The sequence below is a fragment of the Macaca thibetana genome, chromosome 13 (assembly GCF_024542745.1).
Source record: "Macaca thibetana thibetana isolate TM-01 chromosome 13, ASM2454274v1, whole genome shotgun sequence".
Lineage (NCBI taxonomy): Eukaryota > Metazoa > Chordata > Mammalia > Primates > Cercopithecidae > Macaca > Macaca thibetana.
In genome coordinates this window covers 82,415,295-82,436,891 of record NC_065590.1, presented here as the reverse complement: position 1 = coordinate 82,436,891, position 21,597 = coordinate 82,415,295, and the positions used below count along the sequence as shown (strand labels likewise).

The 21,597-nt window shown below is 48.7% G+C and overlaps 2 protein-coding genes across 6 annotated transcripts in view; both read right to left on the bottom strand.

The window, feature by feature from the left end:
* The window catches only part of PTRHD1 (peptidyl-tRNA hydrolase domain containing 1), a 385,343-nt gene that overhangs the window by 53,167 nt on the left and 310,579 nt on the right, over positions 1 to 21,597 (bottom strand). The window lies entirely within an intron of this gene.
* Positions 1 to 21,597, bottom strand: part of ADCY3 (adenylate cyclase 3) — a 101,615-nt gene that overhangs the window by 30,947 nt on the left and 49,071 nt on the right. For all 4 annotated transcript variants that reach the window (XM_050753592.1, XM_050753589.1, XM_050753590.1 and 1 more), the window contains exon 3: positions 20,010 to 20,159. In XM_050753592.1, the coding sequence (XP_050609549.1) occupies positions 20,010 to 20,159 (150 nt within the window). The remainder of the gene's footprint in view (positions 1 to 20,009; positions 20,160 to 21,597) is intronic.

Here is a 21,597-nt window from a genome sequence, read left to right as displayed (position 1 = left end):
ATTTTTATATTTTTAGTAGAGACGGGGTTTCACCATGTTGGCCAGGCTGGTCCAAAACTCCTGACCTCAGGTGATCTGCCTACCTTGGTCTCCCAAAGTGCTGGGATTACAGGCGTGAGCCACATGCCCGGCCACTGTGCCCCACCTCTTGAAAGCTCCTGGCACTGGACATTCCATCGCTATTCAATGCCCATCACTGAACATCACTATTCATACACACTGAAAAAGTATATACTGAACCTGTATATACAATGAATATAGCCATTGAATAAGGATATATAATAATCAGTACACAATTGAATGGTGATATTCATCATGGTATGAATTCTTGTGATCAGTTTCAGGCCGCTTTGGTGTTGTCTCTCCTTTATAAAAATTACTTGAGGACACAAAGGCCACTTCTCCCAGGACTGCACTTGTTCAGCCTGTGGCGTCTTGAAGCTGTGGCCTGTGGTGGCTTCGCTCTTGGACTGTGACTTTCGGTTGGGGAGGTGGCCGGGTTCCAGAGAACCTGACTGTGGAAAAAGGGCCCTTCCTTCATTTGAAGCTTTTTATCTGATGGCCTGGACTAAACAGAGGAGTATCCGTTGAGGTAAGATAGTAATGACTAATCCCAAAGGTGGCTTTGCTGAAGAAACAAAGCATGTTTAAAATCAGAACATCTGGCCGGGCGCGGTGGCTCAAGCCTGTAATCCTAGCACTTTGGGAGGCCGAGACGGGCGGATCACGAGGTCAGGAGATCGAGACCATCCTGGCTAACACGGTGAAACCCCGTCTCTACTAAAAATACAAAAAATTAGCCGGGCGAGGTGGCAGGCGCCTGTAGTCCCAGCTACACGGGAGGCTGAGGCAGGAGAATGGCGTAAACCCAGGAGGCGGAGCTTGCAGTGAGCTGAGATCCAGCCACTGCACTCCAGCCCGGGCGACAGAGCGAGACTCCGTCTCAACAACAACAACAAAAAAAAAATCAGAACATCTGTCAGAGGAGCGGCCACATCACCCCTGGGTTTTGGGGGGTAGAGCAAAGCTTACTGGTCTGGGGTTTGGCTGCAAAGGCCCCCATGCCCTGGGCAGGCACTTCACCCTGGGGGCTTCATTCCTCATCTATAAAATGGGTGTCTCAGCCGGGCGCGGTAGCTCACGCCTGTAATCCCAGCACTTTGGGAGGCCGAGACAGGCCGATCACGAGGTCAGGAAATTGAGACCATCCTGGTTAACACGGTGAAACCCTGTCTCTACTAAAAATACAAAAGAATTAGCTGGGCGTGGTGGCAGGTGCCTGTAGTCCCTGCTACTCAGGAGGCTGAGGCAGGAGAATGGCGTGAACCCAGGAGGCAGAGTTTGCAGTGAGCCAACATCGCGCCACTGCACTCCAGCCTGGGCAACAGAGCGAGACTTCGTCTCAAAAAAAAAAAAAAAAAAAAAAAAAAAAAAAAGGGTGTCTCTTAGGCCTCTTTGTTTAAAGTGTAAATCCTTCCAGAAGACAAACTTCTCAGAAGATACAGAGGATGTATTTAGAAATGTGTGGCCAGTGTGTCACTAGGACAAGTGGCTCATGTGGTTTTTGCTCTGCTGAAATCTGGTGCAACATACAGGATGAAATTCAAAAGGGATAGAGGTCATAGTCTCTACTTGAGTCCCCAAAACCAACTGCAGGAGAACACAATGGGAGAGGCACAGTGTACCAATATTGCGGGGGGTAAAGCGGAGACATCTACCATTTGAGATGCTGTTAGATTTAAAATGAATTCCCAGGCCAGGCATGGTGGCTCATGCCTGTAATCTCAGCACTTTGGGAGGCTGAGGTGGGTGGATCACTTAAGGTCAGGAGTTTAAGACCAGCCCGGGCCACATGGTGAAACCCCATCCTTACTAAAAATTCAAAAATTAGCAGGGCGTGGTGGTGGGCACCTGTAATACCAGCTACTCGGGAGGCTGAAACACAAGAATCGCTGGAACCCGGGAGAGAGAGGCTGCAGTGAACTGAGATCGCACCACTGCCTGATCTAGCCTGGGTGACAGAGCAAGACTCCATCCCTAAAAAAATAAAACGAATTCCCAGCATAAAGTAGCTGCCTGAACAAGCCCCTTGGCTCTGGGCTGTGTCACAGAAAATAAGGGCCCCGGTCCAGCTCAACCAGGCTGTGTCCTTAGCCCCACGTCCTCCTACCCACTTCTTAGGAAGCTGTCTTTAAGTCCGAGGAAAGCTGCTGTGTAGAAAAGGGACAAGACTTGCTTTGGAGGCCCCAAGAGAGAAAGCTAATGAGGAAAGGCTGCTGGGGAACAGGGTGCTGCTGTCAGAGAAGGAAGAATTTTTAGAGTCAGACAGTTCAAAGAATGTGCTGCCCTGAGAGGTGGTAAACTCCCATTCCCAGAAACAGAGAGGACCATGGGAGGAGCCAAGCACGGGTGGAAGGCTTGCCCGGAGGAGGGGGGTGTGACCAACCCTGGGGGCCTGGGTGCCGAGATGTGGCTCTGCATAGAGAGGAAGGAGGGTAAAGTCTTCAGGCTCTTCAGGCCTCAAGTCCTTGATGGTTATCCTAAAAATACAGCATGGTAATAAAAGTCAAGGCCCTGACCCTCTCTGGGAAAAGAATCAACATCCAGAGAAAAAACAAGCCCTGAAAGTTCCTAGTAGGTTTCCTGGGTAAAGCAAGAACCTGCCCAGATCCTGGGAAGAAGCAACCAGGCCCGCCCTGGGCAATGTGCAGGCCTTCGGTGGGGTGGAGGGTGGAGAAGGACCGGGGCAAGATGCCGGGCCTGCTGGGCTGGGATCTCAGCCGAAAGCAGAGTTGTTGAGTTTCTCAGGTGGGCTGTGAGCCCCACCACCCCAGGGCAATCTGTCGGCATGGCCTCCACAGGGCTCCGAGAAGGAACCACCCAAGCCCCCTTCTACTCAGGGGTGACTCCTGGCAGGCCTTGGTTCGCACTGGCTTAGGGCTGAGGTGGAAGGAAGCGGCCAGGACTGTTCGGGGCATCCGAGCTGTTACAGCTTCGGCTCTGATGAGGCATTCAGGAGTTAATTACAGCAAGGAGGCCAGGAGGGATTTGGATAAATGAGGTTGGCTGGTGAGAAGCTAAGTTTCTACAACATCCTTGTAAGAGGGAGACAGGTTGAGAGAGACCCACAGTGCTCAGGTGGCTGGGAGTGTGAATGTGGAGTGTGTTTGTGTGTCCATGTGCGAGCGCTTGCACATGTACACACATGCATCTGCATGTACGTGTCTACTGTCTACAGTGTCTGCATGAGGCATGTATATGAAGTCTGCTTGTCTGTAGGGTAGGTGTGTCCGTGTGTATTCACGTGTCATAAATTCACGTGTGCTTGAGTACACACAATAAATACATGTCACTGTAACCCATCACAGGCTGTGAGCATACCCACAGATGTTTCACAAACCAGTCTGTCTTGGTCCCAATTAATCCAGATTCTTAGAGTGTCCAGCCAATTTGGAAGCCAAAAAGTCACTGCACCCCACCAGGGTATCCATCATGGCCTGATTACCCAAGCAGAGGTGGCTGTGGGAGGCAGGGAATGAAGAGAAGGACCGGGCCTAGTAACTTTGGGAGGCCAGAGCCCAAACAGCTCACCTCTCCCTAATGAGGGGACGAAGGACCACACTGTGTGAAATCTGGAACCTCCAATACTGCTGCCATTTAGACTAGGGGGCCCATGTGTGCTGCCCCTGCCCAAGAGATATGTTCACCACCTCAGTCACTCGAAGAACAGTCACTGGTCATCAATGCATGTCCCTGAGCTAAATGCTGGGAAGGTCAAAGGTAAACAGTACTCCAAAGAGCTTGAATGGGTGGGGCAATGGTCACATGGGGACAGACTCATCTCCCAGGGCCAGAGTTCTTCAGTCTTCAGCCAAATGCTGTGGGAATGTAGAGGAGGGAGGAGCTGCCTAACTTTAAAAGTCAGCATATTTGGAAACAAGACCTCCAGCATGAGAACAGGCACCAGGCCAGTGTCCCCAGAGTCCCCAGATCAACAGGCCCCAAGAGAAGCAGGGCCATATTTAATCTCAGTGTTGGCGGAGCCAGACTAACGAGCCAACAGGCCATGTCATCTGGAACAGTGAGGGAAATCACACAGAGCTCTTACCCTGCCAGAGCGGGAGAGGGGACGCTGAACACGTGGGACTTTGGGTCACTGGCCTGGCCTCCTGTGCAGTCCCCAGAGACAGGGGCCACCGTGTGGGCCAAGGTGACTGCAGTCTCAGGAGACAGCCCACTGGGCCCAAAGATGGCCACGTGTGTGGTACCTGGAGCCCTCACCATGAGTATCTGGCAAAGAGCAGGTACTCCTTAGAGGTTTGATGAGTTAATGAGCTGTCAATTAGGAGACCTGGCCCAAGGGGCAAGCCACCATCCTCTAGGATGGCGCTAATAGAACTTCCTGCAACCACAGAAATGTTCTGTATCTTTGCTGTCCAATATGACAGCCACCAGCCACATTTAGCTATTGAGTGCATGAAATGTGGCTAGTGCTACTGAAAGTGACTTAAAATTTAATTAAATTTAATTAATTTAAATAGCCACATATGACAAGTGGCTACCATATTTCTACCTAGTGCAGTTCTAGAACACTGTCGTCACAAGTGCTGTGCCAACTCTGACGGGCAGAGAGCAGCTGCCTGGAGCCCTGTGTTGAGAAGGACGCAGAGGGTTCGTATCTGTGATTGGCGGGAAGTGCGCTTGCAATGTCTGGCACAGAAGCAACCACCACCTGCTTCTGTCCTTGACCCAGATGCAGCAACTCAGTACCACCCCGGGCATAAAGGCCCAAGAAAATTAAACAGACAAAATTTCCACCTTTACCCGTGGCACTCCCTAAACTCCTTCCTCTGCTTTTTCTCCACAGCCCTTCCTAGCTCCTGACATAGCACATACTCATCTGTTTAATGTGTGTTGCCCGCACTAGAATCTGTTCTGCTCACAACTGTATGCCCAGTACCTAGAAAAGTGCCTGAAATACTTGTGGTCTGAATGGTTTTGTTTGTTTTTGAGACAGGGTCCCACTGTCTCCCAGGCGGGAGTGCTGAAGTACAATCACAGCTCACTGCGCCTTGATCTTGCTGGGCTCAGGTGATCCTCCTGCCTCAGCCTCCCAAGCAGCTGAGACTACAGGTGCACACCACCACCAAGCCTGGTTATATATTTTTAAGTTTTTTGTACAGATAAGGTCTTGCCACGTCTGGTGTTGGACTCTGGGCTCAAGAGGAGGTAAGTACTTAGCTCAGTGACCTAGCTAGAATGTGAATGCAAGTCTTACTCGCAGCCTTTGTTGCCAGATCGTTCCATTTTCTAAGCGAGTCAAAAATCCAGGTTTTTATCTAGAATGTACAAATGTTTAAGTAATAGAAAATGTTAACACTCTGGGAAGGTCAAACAAAACAGATACCCACAGGCCAGCTACGGTCCAAGGACTACCTAACTGATTCTTCCTGTAAGCAGATCTCCCACACAGAGCCAGGAGGAAGTGCCAGCTAGTAAATGAGAGATCTCATATTAAACGGAATAATAAACTGAAAACACCATCTAGGGCCTGGCACAAAGTAAACGTTCAATAAAACTACACTTATTACTAACAAAACTTCATTCTTAGAGCCAGATAAATATAAAATGCGCCACAACACTGGCCACAATGGACAATTCTACAACTGTTTGGAGAAAAATTCTGCTGGAGGATGTGGCAAAGGCTTAAGACCTGCCACAGCCCAGCAGAGCCCAGCTCAGAGGCCACACAGCCCATGCATGGGCCGTCAGCAGCACTGTCTTCGCCAGCTCTGCTCATGTCCACCCTGACACAGCCAACATCCTCCCACTGCCACCAGGAACCCACCACTGCTTTAGGACAACCTGTTTTCTTTGGGTTCATCACCTGCATTATCTAAAATGTGGGTTTGTTTTGCTAAGTCCTGGAAGGTTGAAATGAAGAGCATTCTGTGACATCCAGGAGGTGAGAGCTGGAACCAACAGAAGGACCAGTGCCTACTTCCCATCGTGAGGAACACACCTGGCTTTTCTCACACCGACAGGCGTTTGAGGCTAAAAGAAAAACTAAAAATATGAGATATCTTTGTGGGTGGTTCTGTGAAGAAGTTAAGATAGCGAGTACAACGCAAGGCTGATATTGCGGGTGGACACATGTCTGTCTGTCCCCTGTGAAGCAGACAGTGGGTTGGACCCATTACATTAGACGCTGAGAAAGCCATGATGCAGCCGTGGTGCAACGAGCAAGACGCAGAGCAGCTATGGATCCAGAGGCAGAGGCACAGCCCTCCCACTAGACACCAGCCTCGTCTCCTCTTCCCACTCTTAGTGGTCCCCCAGCCCCGATCTCACTGTTGCCAGGATAACAGTGGCATGGTGGGGCCTGGCACTAGAAGCCCAACCCCAGGCCAAGAGGCAACCGGCCTCTGGCTCCGAATCCCCTCCCCCCTACCAAGGGCCTATAAGAACAGGGCTCAGGGTTGATGACACCTTGTCTTCAGAGCATAAGGTCTTGAGGGAAACAGTGACCAGGCTTGGGCAAAGGTCACAGAGGAAGGACATTCAGAAAAGCAAGAGATACACTCCGAGCTTAGGAAATGGCAGCCTCCCAGCATCCCAAGCTCCAGGGCTCCCCGGAGAGGGGTCTGATGCTTGTGGTCAATGGGCGGTTCTTCCCTGTAAGACCAGCATGAAGGAAAAACACCATTCCTACTCACAGGTGACCCTGCATGTGGGTTAAAGCAGGAGATGTGGGGAGAGGCAGCTGTGCTCTCTGTGCAGTCCAAGACCCGAATGGACACCCACCCAGCGTCCACCTCAGCCCGCTCCCCAAGGTCCCACGGGTGAAGACGGGGATGGCTTTCTGCCCTAGACCCTGTGCAGTCTGCCCTGGGCTCTCCCTCTATGTGCCCCAGCCGCAGCCTCCTCCTGTCTGAGGGTGGGCACTGTGGACAGTCCTCGACTCCCCGAGGGAGGACCTGGCACAGGGCCAGTTGACCATGCAGGATGCGTGTGAAGGAAGCACAGGCCTGCCCATGATCCCTCCATCCTCCCATATCAACCACGTTCTGATCCCTGGGAAGTGATTCTGAGTATGATTCAGAGAGGCTCAGTTCTGTAGCGCCACCTGGCAGCAGGTGTGTGCTGAGTGGGTTTTCTGGGTGCCACCTGTTGCCAGGTGGCGGCTGGGGTGCTTAGCAACCCTCAAGGTCCCCAACTAACCCCTGGAGTGTGGTCACGTGGGAATAAAGACAAACAACTCCAGTTCTTTCCTCTGGGCCTCCTGCTCTACCCTCACATGCCCACAGAGCCAGGAAGCTGGACCAAGGCCAGCGTGCACCCCGGCGGCCCCGCACCAGAGGGAAGCATGATGGCACTGCCTACGAAGCCAGATATGTGCTCGGCAGAGGCAAAGAAGACGCTTTGCATGCCAGGGCTGCACCGAGAACTCCAAATCCACAAGGTCTCAGTGCAGGGCAGGCTCCGCTACCCCCCTGCAGGAGACTGGAGCCAGGGAGGTTAAAGCAGTGAAGCCACTGGAAGCTGAGACCCTTGCATTACGCGAATGCTCTGTTGCCTCAACGCGCCCTTTGACATATGGACACGCTCACCCCAGTGAGGAGGCAGAAGGGGATGCCTGTGCTTGAGGGACTGCCGCCTTGCCCTCCTGGACCATGGCTGGCTGCCCACCCATCCAGGAGATGACTGTCATTAGCAGGAGGCTGGTCATCTTCATAACAGAAGGTACAACTTCCCAGGGGATGGCAACAGAGAAAGCAGGTTCAGGTCACCAGCGCATCCCTCCACCTCACTTCACAGCAGAGGAGGAAGCTGAGGTCCGGCAAGGAGACACCTGCTGGGACAGCCACATGGCCGGTGCTGCCCTTCAGCCGCACACTCTCAAGGCAGCTTGGAAAACAAGATAAATGGCCAAGCACGGGGCTCATGCCTGCAATCTCAGCACTCTGGGAGGCTGAGGCAGACAGATCACTTGAGGTCAGGAGTTTGAGACCAGCCTGGCCAACATGGCGAAACCCCGTCTCTACTAAAAATACAAAAATTAGCTGGGTGTGGTGGTGGGTGCCTGTAGTCCCATCTACATGGGAGGCTTGAACCTGGGAGGTGGAGGTTGCAGTGAGCCAAGATGGTGCTACTGCATTCCAGCCTGGGTGACAGAGTCAGACTCCATCTCAAAAAAAAGAAAAAGAAAAAGCATAAAAGATAAAAGCACCTGACCAAATAAAAAGTGAGACATGGACCCTGGGCAATCAATTCTGGAAGGAGGCCCCTTTTTTGCAGAGGGTAGACTAACAATTTGTTTTTATAGGAGACACCCAAATAGTTTTTTTACATAGAGAATTTTCTTAAAAAAGACATTAAGCACACATGTAAGTAAGGGATAGCCTGCTGTGACATTGACCTCGAATGGCTCTTTGGAGCCATGTCCAAACCAGGTTCTGTTTCCTCTCCTACCAGGACTGTCTGCGGCCCTTTCCAAAGTGTTTTTCTGTCTGTTATCTCATTTTTATTCTCATGAGGAGCTTTTACAGGAGGAAAGTGAAACGGGGTCATGCAGCCTCTAGTACTGGCCTGCACTCAGCTCTGAAGACCCGTCAGCTGATGTTTCTGAAACGTCAAATCAGCCCAGAGCCCACGCCACTTCCAACGTCAGTCCCAATGCCTTGGGAGGGAGTGACCTCTGTCCTGGCTGGAAGAGAGAAGGGGAAGGGTGCACAGGCTCCAGCCAGCTCCCATCCTACCTCACCACCCCGACTTCAGCCTGTGCCTCCCCAGGGGCCGGGGGCCAGTGTGACAGCAGCTCGGAGGCCCCAAAGGGCTTCGTGGTTTTTAGACTCCCCTCTGCCTTATTTCATGTGATTCTCAAACTATCCCCTAACAATGGTATTATTTTTAATGTCATATTTCCAGAAAATTAAACTGAAGACCAGAGAGGTGAAGTGCCACCACCATACAGAGAAAGCCAGGGCTCACTGTTCCCCCAAAAATGCTAGCAGAGGCTATGGATGCAAACCCAGGTCCAGGATGGCCAGTGGGGACATCCCTCCTCAACCCCCAGTACAGACTCTGGTGTCCCCACAAGGTGAGGCTGGAGCATAGGACGGTGGGAGTGTGCTAGGGTCTGGGTCCCCTGTCCTCACATGCAAGGCCTGTCCCAGCGCTCACCAGGTCCCTTTCTATCTGATTTTAAAAATCAAGCTCAGGTCCCAGGATTTCTTTTGGAGGAAGATGTTGTGGAAATAGCTAGAAGTGGTGGTGATACAACATGGTGAGTGTACTAAACCACTTTTAAGGGGTTTTATTTTATGTGCATTTTACCTCTACTAAAAGGAAAAAAAAAGCAAACCTGAGTTTTTTTTAACTGCAAACCTAATTTATAATACCTTATTAGTTTTTAAAAATTATTTTTCAACAAAACTCCCAGATTAAGGGAGGTTTTGGTGGCCTCTTCTACTTTTCTATATCTTCAAAATTTTATCCAACAATCCTATGATGGTAGAGAGTTTGAGTGTCTACTATGCAGGCACTGTGCTAATGACTACTTAACATTTACCTCCCCTAATATCACAGGAGAGAGGCAGAGACTCCGGCACTTGGTTCTTGGCTGCTATGCTATGTGAGAGGAAGGTGTTACATTTATTATCTCTCAATCAGGATAAAACATGGCTAGGACACTCTCAAATATCAGGACCAAAAAAAAAAAAAAAAAAAAAGCCTTGAAGGAATAGGCCTCTGTGATGGTTAATATACATATATATTTTTTTGAGATGGAGTCTTGCTCTGTCGCCCAGGCTGGAGTGCAGTGGCCCGATCTCAGCTCACTGCAAACTCTGGTTCCTGGGTTCACACCATTCTCCTGCCTCAGCCTCCCAAGTAGCTGGGACTACAGGTGCCCGCCACCACGCCCGGCTAATTTTTTGTATTTTTTAGTAGAGACGGGGTTCACCATGTTAGCCAGGATGGTCTTTTTTTTTTTTTTTTTTTGAGACGGAGTCTTGCTCTGTCGCCCAGGCTGGAGTGCAGTGGCCGGATCTCGGCTCACTGCAAGCTCCGCCTCCCGGGTTCACACCATTCTCCTGCCTCAGCCTCCGGAGTAGCTGGGACTACAGGCGCCCGCCACCTCGCCCGGCTAGTTTTTTGTATTTTTTTTTTAGTAGAGACGGGGTTTCACAGTGTTAGCCAGGATGGTCTCGATCTCCTGACCTCGTGATCGGCCTGTCTCAGCCTCCCAAAGTGCTGGGATTACAGGCTTGAGCCACCGCGCCCGGCCAAGGATGGTCTTGATCTCCTGACCTCGTGATCCGCCCGCCTTGGCCTCCCAAAGTGCTGGGATTACACGCGTGAGCCACCGAGCCAGGCCTTGTGATGGTTAATATTAAGTGTCAACTTGATTGGATCGAAAGATACAAAGTATTGATCCTGGGTGTATCTGTGAGGGTGTTGCCAAAGGAGATTAACATTTGAGTCAGTGGACTGGGAAAGGCAGACCCACCCTACATCTGGGTAGACATAATCTAATCAATGGCCAGTTTGCTAGAATATGAACAGGCAGAAAAATGTGAAAAGAGACTGGCCTAGGCTCCATCCAGCCTACATCTTTCTCCTGTGCTGGATGCACCCAGTCCCTCCAACCCTGGACTTTAAGTTCTTCAGTTTTGGAACTCGGACTGGCTCTCCTTGCTCTTCAACCTGCAGATGGCCTATTGTGGGACCTTGCGATTGTGTGAGTCAATACTTAATAATTAACTAATAATTAACTCCCCTTTATATATATATATCTATTCCATTAGTTCTGTCCCTCTAGCGAACCCTAATACAGCCTCTATCAGTCTTTTTTCTTTGTTTTAGAGATGAAGGTCTCACTATGTCGGCCAGGTTGGTCTTGAACTCTTGGCCTCAAGCAATTCTCCTGCCTCGACTTCCCAAAGTGCTAGGATTACAGGCGTGAGCCACTATGCCAGCCTCTTTTTTCTTTATAATTGTATATACTTGCCAAATACTATACAGTATAGGCCAAGAAAGCAAAGGAACTCTTCCAAACTTCAGTTTACCTGGCTGTGGCTTGAGCCAAATGCGGATAAGGCAGGAAACAGCCCACAGGATGTCACTCCTGCCTGGAGGCCAGTTTCTTGGGGCTGGGGTTTTCAAACAGGAATCCTTCAGGAGGGTTTCCAAAAGCAATGAGGTATTTTCTAGATAAACAAGGAAAACTTAAGTGCCTAAGTATACTCTCACTCATTGCTGGTGGAGTATAAATTGTTTGAAACTCTATAGGAGGCCAGGCGTGGTGGCTCATGCCTGTAATCCCAGCACTTTGGGAGGCCAAGGCAGGCAGATCACCAGAGGTCAGGAGTTCGAGACTAGCCTGTCCAACATGGTGAAACCCCGTCTCTACTAAAAATATAAGAAAAATTAGCTGGGAGTGGCGGTGGGCACCTGTAATCCCAGCTACTCGGAATGCTGAAGCAGGAGAATCGCTTGAACCTGGAGGCGGAGGTCACAGAGGGCTGAGATCGTGCCACTGCATTCCAACCTGGGTGACAGAGCAAGACTCTGTCTCAAAAAAAAAAAAAAAAAAAGGAAAAGAAAAAGAAAAAAAAAAAAGCACATGCCAGATTCCTCAAAAAATTAAACACAGAACTACCATATGACCTGGCAATTCCACTTTTGGGTATATATCCAAAATAACTGAAAACAGGGACTCAAACAGATATTTGTACACCGGTGTTCACAGCAGCACTATTCACAATAGCAAAGCCGCAGAAACCACCCAAATGTCCAAATGAGCAAACAAAATGTGGCACATACACGCAATGAAATATCAGCCTTAAACGGGAAAGAAATGCTGATCTACGCGACGACACAGAAGACGTCATGCTAAGTGAAATAAGTCAGTCAAAACGGGACAAATATTGTATGATTCCACTTATACAAAGGACCTAGTGAGGCAAATTCAGAGACACGGTAGAACAGTGGTTACCGGAGCCTGGGAGAATGGGCAGTTATTATTTAATGGGCACAGAGTTTCTCTTTGGGATGATGAAAAAGTTCTGGAAACGGACAGTGGTGATGGCTGCACGATATTGTGAATGTACTTAATGCCACTGAATTGTACACTTAATGGTTAAAATGGTAAATTTTATACTATGCATATTTTACAGTAGCTATCTATATATAATTTTTTAAATGCAAATATCCTTTGATCCAGCAATTCCACTTCTAGGTTTTTATTCTTCCACAGATATACTTGCACATATATACTATAATAAATACTGCTACAAGGATATTTATTACAGCAATGTTTACAGTAGCAAAAGATCGGAAATAACCTAGAAGCCTACCAAGAGCGCAACAATAAATTATGTTACCTCTGTATAATGACTGAACACAGTCATTCAAAAGGATGTGGCAATGCAATATAGACTTGGAATGCTAAGAGAGTAGGTGAAAAGATCTAGTGCCTGTAATCCCAGCATTTTGGGAGGCCAAGGCAGGGAGATCACTTGAGGTAAGGAGTTCAAGACCAGCCTGGCCAACATGGTGCAACCCCATTTCTACTAAAAATACAAAAATTAGCCGGGTGTGGTGGTGCACGCCTATAGTCCCAGCTACTCAGGAGGCTGAGGCAGGAGAATCACTTGAAGCCAGAAGGTGGAAGTTGTGAGTCGAGGTTGAACCACTACACTCTAGCCCTGGCAACAGAGTGAGACTCTGTCTCAGAAAAAAAAAAGAAAGAAAAGATTTAGTACAAAAGAGTGAATAGGCTACCGTGTGTGTGTAAATTCTATAAACCTCTGAAAGGGTACATTAAAAAGATAATAGTGACAGGTGATTGGTGGACGGGGCTGGATGGCTAGGGGAAATGAAGGTGGGATGACTTACTTTTCCTAGTATACCCTTTTTCATACTTTTATGATTTTATACACGTATACTTTTGCTATAGAGGATATTACTAGCAGGCCAACCCTCCAGCCAAGAACAACTGTAAAAGCTGGATAAAATACATAAAAACCCAGCTCTTTAAAGGCAATGGAAACAACCAAAGCAGCCAGGACTTGAGGGGCCAAGCCCTTAGGGGAAGGGAAACAGTTCGGTCAGCCCAACGCACTCTGCTGTTTTCCCTTGGGACTGGGGTCAAGAGGCTGAAAAGAGTGCAGTGAGGAGGGCTTTCAAGGGGTTGGAGAAACGAGGACTGTGAGCAAGGATTCCAAGGCAGAGAGAGCAGAGGGGCTAAGACCCCAGGGAAAGAGAACCATACTACAGTGAGTCCGACTATTCCCCTTTAGTATTTGCATGGGGCAAGAGACCAAGAATCCAAGCCGAAATTGAGAGCTAAGAGGCTAAGCTTTCAGCAGTCTCACGTTGCTAAGGAGTTCAAGCTACCATGAGAAAAGGACCAGCCTTCCAGTTAAGACCCCTGAAAAGCTATTTCCTATCTGCCCCTGCTCTAACCATCTGCCACAAGAAAAGTACATCCTCCCTGGAGAGACAACATTATTCAGAACCACCACTATTTCCCCTCCACAACATCTAGTATTTAATTCTTAAAAATGCCTGGAGGCTAAAGGGGGAGGATCGCTTGAGGCCAAGAGTTTGAGACCAGTTTGGGCAACATAGTGACACTCCATCTCTACAAAAAAACCACTTTTTTAATCAGCTGGGCATGGGGGCACACGCCTGCAGTCCTAGCTACTCACAAGGCTGAGGTGGGAGTTTTGCTTGAGCCCAGGAGTTCAAAGATGCAGTAAGCCACTGCACTCCAGCCTGAGTGACAAAGCAAGACCTTGTCTCAAAAAAAAAAAAAAAAAAAAAAAAAAAAAAGAGCCAAGATGCCAAGGTTTCAACAACAAAAATGCATACCCATTGGTATCATGGTTGTCAGTCAGGAACTTTAAAATAAATGTTTAATATATTCTAAAAAATAGTTGAGAAAATAGGAATACATAGGGAACTGAAGTCCAGTTTTTAAAATCAAATGGAAATTCTAGGACAGAAAAATAAATAATAATTGAAATTGATGACTCATTAGAAGAGTTCAATCACTGATCTGACAAACCAGAGGAAGATAGGATTAGTAAACTGTAGATTAGGTCCATAAAATATTGTCTGAAATGCAGAAAGAAAAAAGATTCAGAAAAAGAAGAGATACTTCTGGAACCTGGTAAGAGTCTAACAAGGATATTGAGTCCTAGAGGAAAGGAGCGAATGGGAAGAAGCAATAAAAAGATACTGGCTGAAAATGTTCAAAACTGACAAGAGACATCAAACCAACATTCAAGAAGCTCTGTGAATACTAAGCAGAGCAACTGCAAAGAAAACTCCCAGGCACAGCATCGTAAAACTGCTGAGAACCAAAAACAAAGACCACTGGGAAAGCAACCACAGGAAAAAGTATGCATTAATGTAACAGGAGCAAGTGTCTACCTGACAACTGGTATTTCAACAGGAATGATGGAAGCGGAAGAATAGTGAAATGATGCTTTTAAAGGGCTAGAAGTAAAAAATGGCAGCCTAGAATTCTTTATCTGCAAAAAGTCTTGGTATGATTTGAATGTGTCCGTTCAAAACTCAGGCGCTGCCAGTGTAATAGTATTAAGAGGTGGGGCCTTTAAGAGGGGATCAGGCCACGAGGGCTGCTCCTTCTTTAGTAGGGTTAAGGTCCTTTTAAAAGGGCATCACACGACATTCAGCTAGCCTGCCCTTCTGCCATGTATGGACACCAGAGCAAATGCTGGTACCTTGATCTTGGACGTACCAGCCTCTAGAACTGTAAGTAGTAAATTTCTGTTCTTTATAAATTACCCAGTTTCAAAAATGAAAGCAAAATAAACACACTCCTAGGTAATCAGAAATGGGGAGAATTTGATACCAAGAGATCAGCATAAAAGGTAATACTAAAGGGAATTCTACCAGAAAATGAAGCAAAGAAATGGAGAAATGAAGAGCAATTGAGAGGGTAAAACTGTGGGTAGATATAAGTAAAGAATATTAATGAGATAAAAATATTATATAAAATAATCACGATAAGGGCTTGTGGGGTTTAAAATGTTGAACTAAAACATATTACACTAATAGCCAGAAAGTGGGGGGCAGAGGCTTGTGAAATGAAGTTAAAAGGTTGTGAGATCCTTGCATTGACTAAAGAGGTAAGTAATAATTTGGGGCAGATGCAAATATGACATAGTTGACATTATTTCCTTTTTTTTTTTTTTTTGAGACAGAGTCTCGCTTTATTACCCAGGCTGGAGTGCAGTGGTACGATCTCGGCTTACCGCAAGCTCTGCCTCCCGGGTTCATGCCATTCTCCTGCCTCAGCCTCCCGAGTAGCTGGGACTACAGGCGCCCACCACCACACCCGGCTAATTTTTTGTATTTTTAGTAGAGACGGGGTTTCACCGTGTTAGCTATGGTCTCGATCTCCTAACCTCGTGATCCGCCCCCCTCGGCCTCCCAAAGTGCTGGGATTACAGGAGTGAGCCACCGCGCCCGGCGACATTATTTCATTTTTAAAAGATTTTGACAGATTTGGCAGAATACACATTATTCTCAAGTGCATCAAAACTGACCACATGCTAGGCCAAAAATCAAGTTCCAACAAATTTCAAAGGCTTGAAATCAGAGTATGTTCTCTGACCAGAATAAAGCTAAAAAAAAAAACATAATTGTAAACAAATCCTCAAGTGTTTAGAAATTAGTGCACTTCTACATCGCCCACGGATCAAAGGCATTTCAATGAAAATTAGTAAATATTTAAATTAAATGACATTGAAAATATGGCATATTAAAACTTGTGAGATAAAGCTCAATGTAATGAGTGACATCTGTAGCATTAAATGCATGTTTTAGGAAAAAAAAGGTTGAAAATTGGTCATCTAAAGTTCTATTTTGGCTGGGCCTGGTGGCTCACGCCTGTAATCCCAACACTTTGGGAGGCCAAGGCGTTCGAGACCAGCCTGACCAATGTAGTGAAACCCTGTCTCTACTACAAATACAAAAAATCAGCCGGGTGTGGTGGGGTGTGCTTGTAATCCCAGCCACTCAGAGGCTGAGGCAGGAGAATCCCTTGAACTCAGGAGGTGGAGGTTGCAGTGAACCTAGACTGCACCACTGAACTCCAGCCTGGGTGACAAAGCAAGATTCAGTCTCCAGAAAACAACAACAATAAAGTTCCATTTTAAGAAGGTAAAAAAGGACACAAATTAAGCCAAAAGGAAAAAAAGGCCATGACAAAGTTTGACTTAGAGATAAGAGGTCGTACGCAGTGGCTCACGCCTGTAATCCCAGAACTTTGGGAGGCCGAGGCGGGCAGATCACAAAGTCAGGAAATCGAGACCATCCTGGCTAACATGGTGAAACTCCGTCTCTACTAAAAGAAAATACAAAAGAATTAGCCGGGCATGGTGGCGGGCACCTGTAGTCCCAGCTACTCGGGAGGCTGAGGCTGGAGAATGGCGTGAGCTCAGGAGGCGGAGCTTGCAGCGAGCCGAGATCTCGCCACTGCACTCCAGCCTGGGTGACAGAGCAAGACTCCGTCTCAAAAATAAATAAATAACAGATAAGAAATGTATAAAGAAGGCAACAAAGATTAAAGGTGGTCTGCCGAACAGGCTAAAACAATAAGCCTTAGCAAGACTGATTAAGAACAATTTTAAAAAGGTACACATTATCTTCGGTAATGAAAAAAAGAAATATCATTATACATTTCAGACAAAAGGTAAAAAGAAAATACTAAGAATGTTATGCCAAAATTTTGAAAATTTGAATGGACGTGTTTCTGGGGGAAAAAACCTCTCTAAAATCTATACAAAAGGAAATATAAAATCTGAACAACCTTATTATCTGTGATGGAAACAGAATCTTCCCCTAAAGAACACTCCAGGCCCACAGGACTTCTTCATTAGTGCCTTTAAAAAAAAAAAAAAAAAAAAAAAAGACAGGGTCTCACTTTGTTGCCCAAGCTGGAGTGCAGTGGCACAGTCATGGCTCACTGCAGCCTTAAACCTCCTGGGCTCAAGCGATCCTCCCACCTCAGCCTCCCAAGTAGCTGGGACTACAGGCATGCACCACCACGCTCAGCTAATTTTTTTTATTTTTTGTAGAGATGGGGTCTTGCTTTGTCGCCCAGGCTGGTCTTGAACTCCTGGACCCAAGTGATCCTCCTGTCTCAGTCTCCCAAAGTGCTGGTATTACAGGCATAGCCACCTGCCTGGCCACACCTACAGGCCAGCCACATGCCGTGACTTCTAAATTTAAGGAATAACCCAAATTATCTTCAAACTATCAGGGGTTAGAAAGAGGGAACACTTCTCAAATTATTTAATGAGTTGGGCATAACTGTAATACCAAACCCTGTCAAGCACATGGAAAGGAAGGAAAATGGCAGACAGGTTTCTCTCTTGAACAGTCACAGAAGACGTAAGGAGAATGTAGGTAAACGGACACTCACAGGGGGCAGGATTCCAACCTTCCCAGTGGTAACATTCCAACCTTCCCAATGGCCGAGGTGGGCGGATCACCTGAGGTCAGGAGTTTGAGACCAGCCTGGCCAACATGGTGAAACCTCGTCTCTACTAAAAATACAAAAAAAAATTAGTCGGGCATGGTGCCGGGTGCCTGTAATCCCAGCTACTTGGGAAGCTGAGGCAGGAGAATCGCTTGAACCTGGGAGGCAGAGGTTGCAGTGAGCCGAGATCGTGCCATTGCACTCCAGCCTGGGTGACAAGACCAAGACTCCGTCTCAAAAAAAAAAAAAAATCTCTCAAAGGTTTTACATATGGGGATACTGAAGTTCAAAGAGGGGCAGCAACAAGCCCAAGGCCGCACTCAGGACAGAGCCGGGCTAGACAAATTCATTCACTCAGGACAGAGCCGGGCTAGACAAATTCATTCCACTTGGAGAATTATAGGCCCCGGCTGTGTGCCCAGCTAGGCCTGAGGATGCACCTTACCCCTCAACTCCCCCCACACCTCTGCACCTCCCTTCCACCTAACCTGGACCTGTCCGTCCCGGGGCCACTGTCTGCTCTGCCGGTGCGGCGTGGGCAGGCAGTGCAGAGAAGCGCCAGTGTGGCCCAGGCAGGCTGCTAGCACCCTCAGGAGCCCCGGGTCACCCAGGGATGACCCTCTCTGCTGCTGCCCAGGCTCCCTGCGCTGACCCTGCCCAGAGGGAGCATATGGCCCTGGGCGTTAGAAAGCAGGCCTCATGGCCCCGTGCACTCGGCCTACCTCTAACAAGCTCTACGGGTTACAAAGCAGTTCTGGGTTTCTCATTTGACCCTCAAGAAACCTACAGACAAATGTCAATACCTCCACTTTGCAGATGAGGAAAAGTGAGGCTCTGCAGGGTGGGTAACTTATCTAAATTGTCTACAAGAGAACAGCTCCAGGGTGAGACACAGGGCCTTCCTCATCACACCAGCGGCCCCCACAAGACCGTTCAGTGTGACTGAAGATGTCCTAGATTGTACAATATGAGACAGATAAGAGCGATGCAGACAGACATGCCGAAAACTGCACAAATGTTATATAAAAAGAACGCTTGCCTAGCTAGGTGGTGACACGTGCTTTTTTTTTTTTTTTTTTTTTTTTTTTAAAGTGTAGAGAACCCAGAGGGATGCCGCCACAGTGCGAGATCAGATACAAACAAGAAATGAGACAGTATTAAAAAAAAACAGAAATTAAAGAATGCCTTTCAAGGGGCTTTACAAGCCAGGGAAGGAAGATTCTTTAAATATTCACAGGCCACAGCAGCTCCTCAATAACCACAGGTCACACGGCCCAGGGGAAGGGGGGAATATGATGGGCTACTAAGAAAATCCCCTCCTATGGGGGCCTTCTGAAAGGAATGAGATTGGTAAATGGGGAGGGAAAAAAAACATCCCCAGGACGGTGAAATCGGGGACCCATCAGCTAAATGACTTAGTGTGTGCCTCGGAACAGCACTGTCTAGAGAATGTGAGTGAGGCCCGACGGTGGGGCTCCTGCAAGCCAAGGGCTCCAGAGTGGCCCCCAAAACCAAGGCCCTGTCCACCTGAGTGGCACCATCTATGAAACAGCAGTTTCAGTGCATCAGGAGCACACAGAGCCTCCTGAACACAAACGATGTGGTTCCCAGAGCAGAGAATCATAGTGTCAACCTATTGAGAGCTTGTTTTTGAAGGGGAAATCAACCTATGGATAATAGGAAATTGGTGGATATAATTTCTGGAGACCTTCAAAAAGCATGTGAGATGAATCCAGGCCAAACTATGTAAAAGCCTGAGGGACACGAGAACTGGGAGGATGGTTCAGCCATGGAAGAGACTGGAGGAAAGCCAGGAAACCGAGGCAGGGACAGTCAGGCCTCTCTCCAGATGGAGAATGTAAACAGGGGCATCCCCGAGGAACAGGCTGGTTTCCTTCTTCAGCAGTGACCTCAGATGGGAAGGTAAGGGAGGGAGGAGCTCCCCTGGGTGGGGGCGTGAGGCTGACACACTTCACCCAGCAGGGCCCTGAGGCCGCAGGATGGGTCAAGGCCCCACCCACGGCATGAGCAGGTGCACAGGGTGATCTGCCGTTGGACCAGCAAGAGCGGCAGGGGTGGTGTGACGCGAAGGGATGCCCATGATGCCCCTGACCCTGACCTTGGTCCTGAGAAGGTCATCAGAGAAAGGAATGCAGGAAGTCATAGCTGGCTGCTTGGGCGATGCATTTCTTTAAATGGAAAAGCTTTACATTACAGAAGCAAAACAAAGCAAAGAGCAGGAAGGCAGATGAGGAGAGAGCCGGGTCAAGCAGAAGCAGATTTAGGAGTGAGAGGCTCCCTGAAGCTCAGAAGCTGTCCTCTAATGGCGAGGAGCCCAGAAGGCCAAGTTCAGAAGCAAACACCTGAACAGGGCAGATGAACGCCAAGCCCCACGGAGCCAGGGGCTGCCACTCTGATTCCTCTCCTTCTGACAAGGCCACAGTCCCTGAGCCCAAGCTCCAGGCCGGAGGCCTCCCGAGAGCCTCACCTGCTGCTGGCTCTGCTCTTCCAGGTTCATCTTCACCTCCAGCGACTGGCGGGCCTCCAGGAAGGCCTTGCGGTGCTTGCGGTCAGCCATGTAGTAGGACATGATGCCCACAGCGATGGCACACAGGTAGAGGAAGACGTTGGCCAGGATCTGCACCCCAAGGAAGAAGAGAGAAAAGGCCAGGGGTGAAGGCATGTCTTCAGAAAAGGGGATAGAGGAGGTGGGGTGGGTGGTGACCAAAATCAAACCTCAAGTTGCCCAATGTCCAGGGAGGGGCCCAGTAGAGCCTTGGACCCCAGAGCCTCAGACACCACGACATGTACCATGGATGGGTGGTCCACCCAGGGGCATGGCTCAAGGCCTGAAAGGCTCAAAGATTCCACAAGGGGCACGGTGCAGGCGTTCGAGGCTGGCTGAGGGGCTGTGGTTCCCCCTCCAGCTTCCCAACAAAGCAAGGCTGGCCAGTACCTGCAGCTGTGAGGACTGAGCGGACCCTTTGCCACCCATTCATTCCTTCACGCATTTGCTCAAGCAGCACTGTGCCGATTTGTCGGGAAGGAGGGTGCACAAATCCCGGGTCCCACTGAGCAGGACTGTGTAATCCTAAAAGCTCAGATGGTTTGGGATGCTGCAGGACCCCTGAAGAGGTCCCAGGCTGATTTGGTAGTCACAATGTTTACCTTACACATGTGTCACAGGTTTCTAGTTTTCTGGGATTCACAGGTATCCTCTCAGGTAACCCCACCTGCCAGCGGGTGAGGGGTGCCCAGTACCAATACTCAGGTCTCAAGTTATTGTGGGGGTATCCTGGGACTTGAGGTCTCCCCCACTGCCTGCGAGGTCAGTGCCCTGGCTCAAAGGGCTTCTGGGGTATCAAGTGCCTGTTCCCCATCCCTGGCACCCTGAAGATGCCCCAGGTGTCCTGGCCCACTTCCATAGGCTGTAGGGACTGCAGATCTGATGGTCTGCTGGGGTAACCTTGGGTACAGATCTGAACATCCCAACCCTGCCTGGCGTCCAGGACTGGCTGCCGCTACTCTGATCTTTGGCCATGACTGGGCCCCAACATGTCTGGACCAAGTGCTAATCCTTCCTACTTCTCCAACACCACTGGCCTCAGTAAGTCTTTTCAAGCAAGGCCTCTTTCCTGGTCTGGCTCCTGCAGCTTCCCTGGCGCCAGCTCCACGCCCTTCCCCCAAGGCTGTGGCCACCCTCCCAGCCCTGGTTTCCAGATGCCTGTCTGCTAGGTGTGGTTTCTGGGAACTGAGTTTGGAGTTGAGAAATGGGATGGGAAGAGAAGTAGAAGAACTTCTCAGTTTCTGGCCCTCAGGGGAGAAAAGGTTAGCCTCATGGAGTAGAATGGATTCTGGGGTAGGTGAAAAAGGCAGGAAGTCAATTTTTAATTTTTAAACAAGATGGTCTAACAGACAGCAAGGGAGGCTGGTTGTGACATGAATTTTCTCGGTTCTCTTGGTTATGCCATATCCCCTCTGAACTCTGTTGTGTTTCATTAGAGCTGATCGATACTTGCCCTGAGGATCAACCACCACCACACCCGGCAGAATGTTCCTGCAGCCTCTGTGGCACT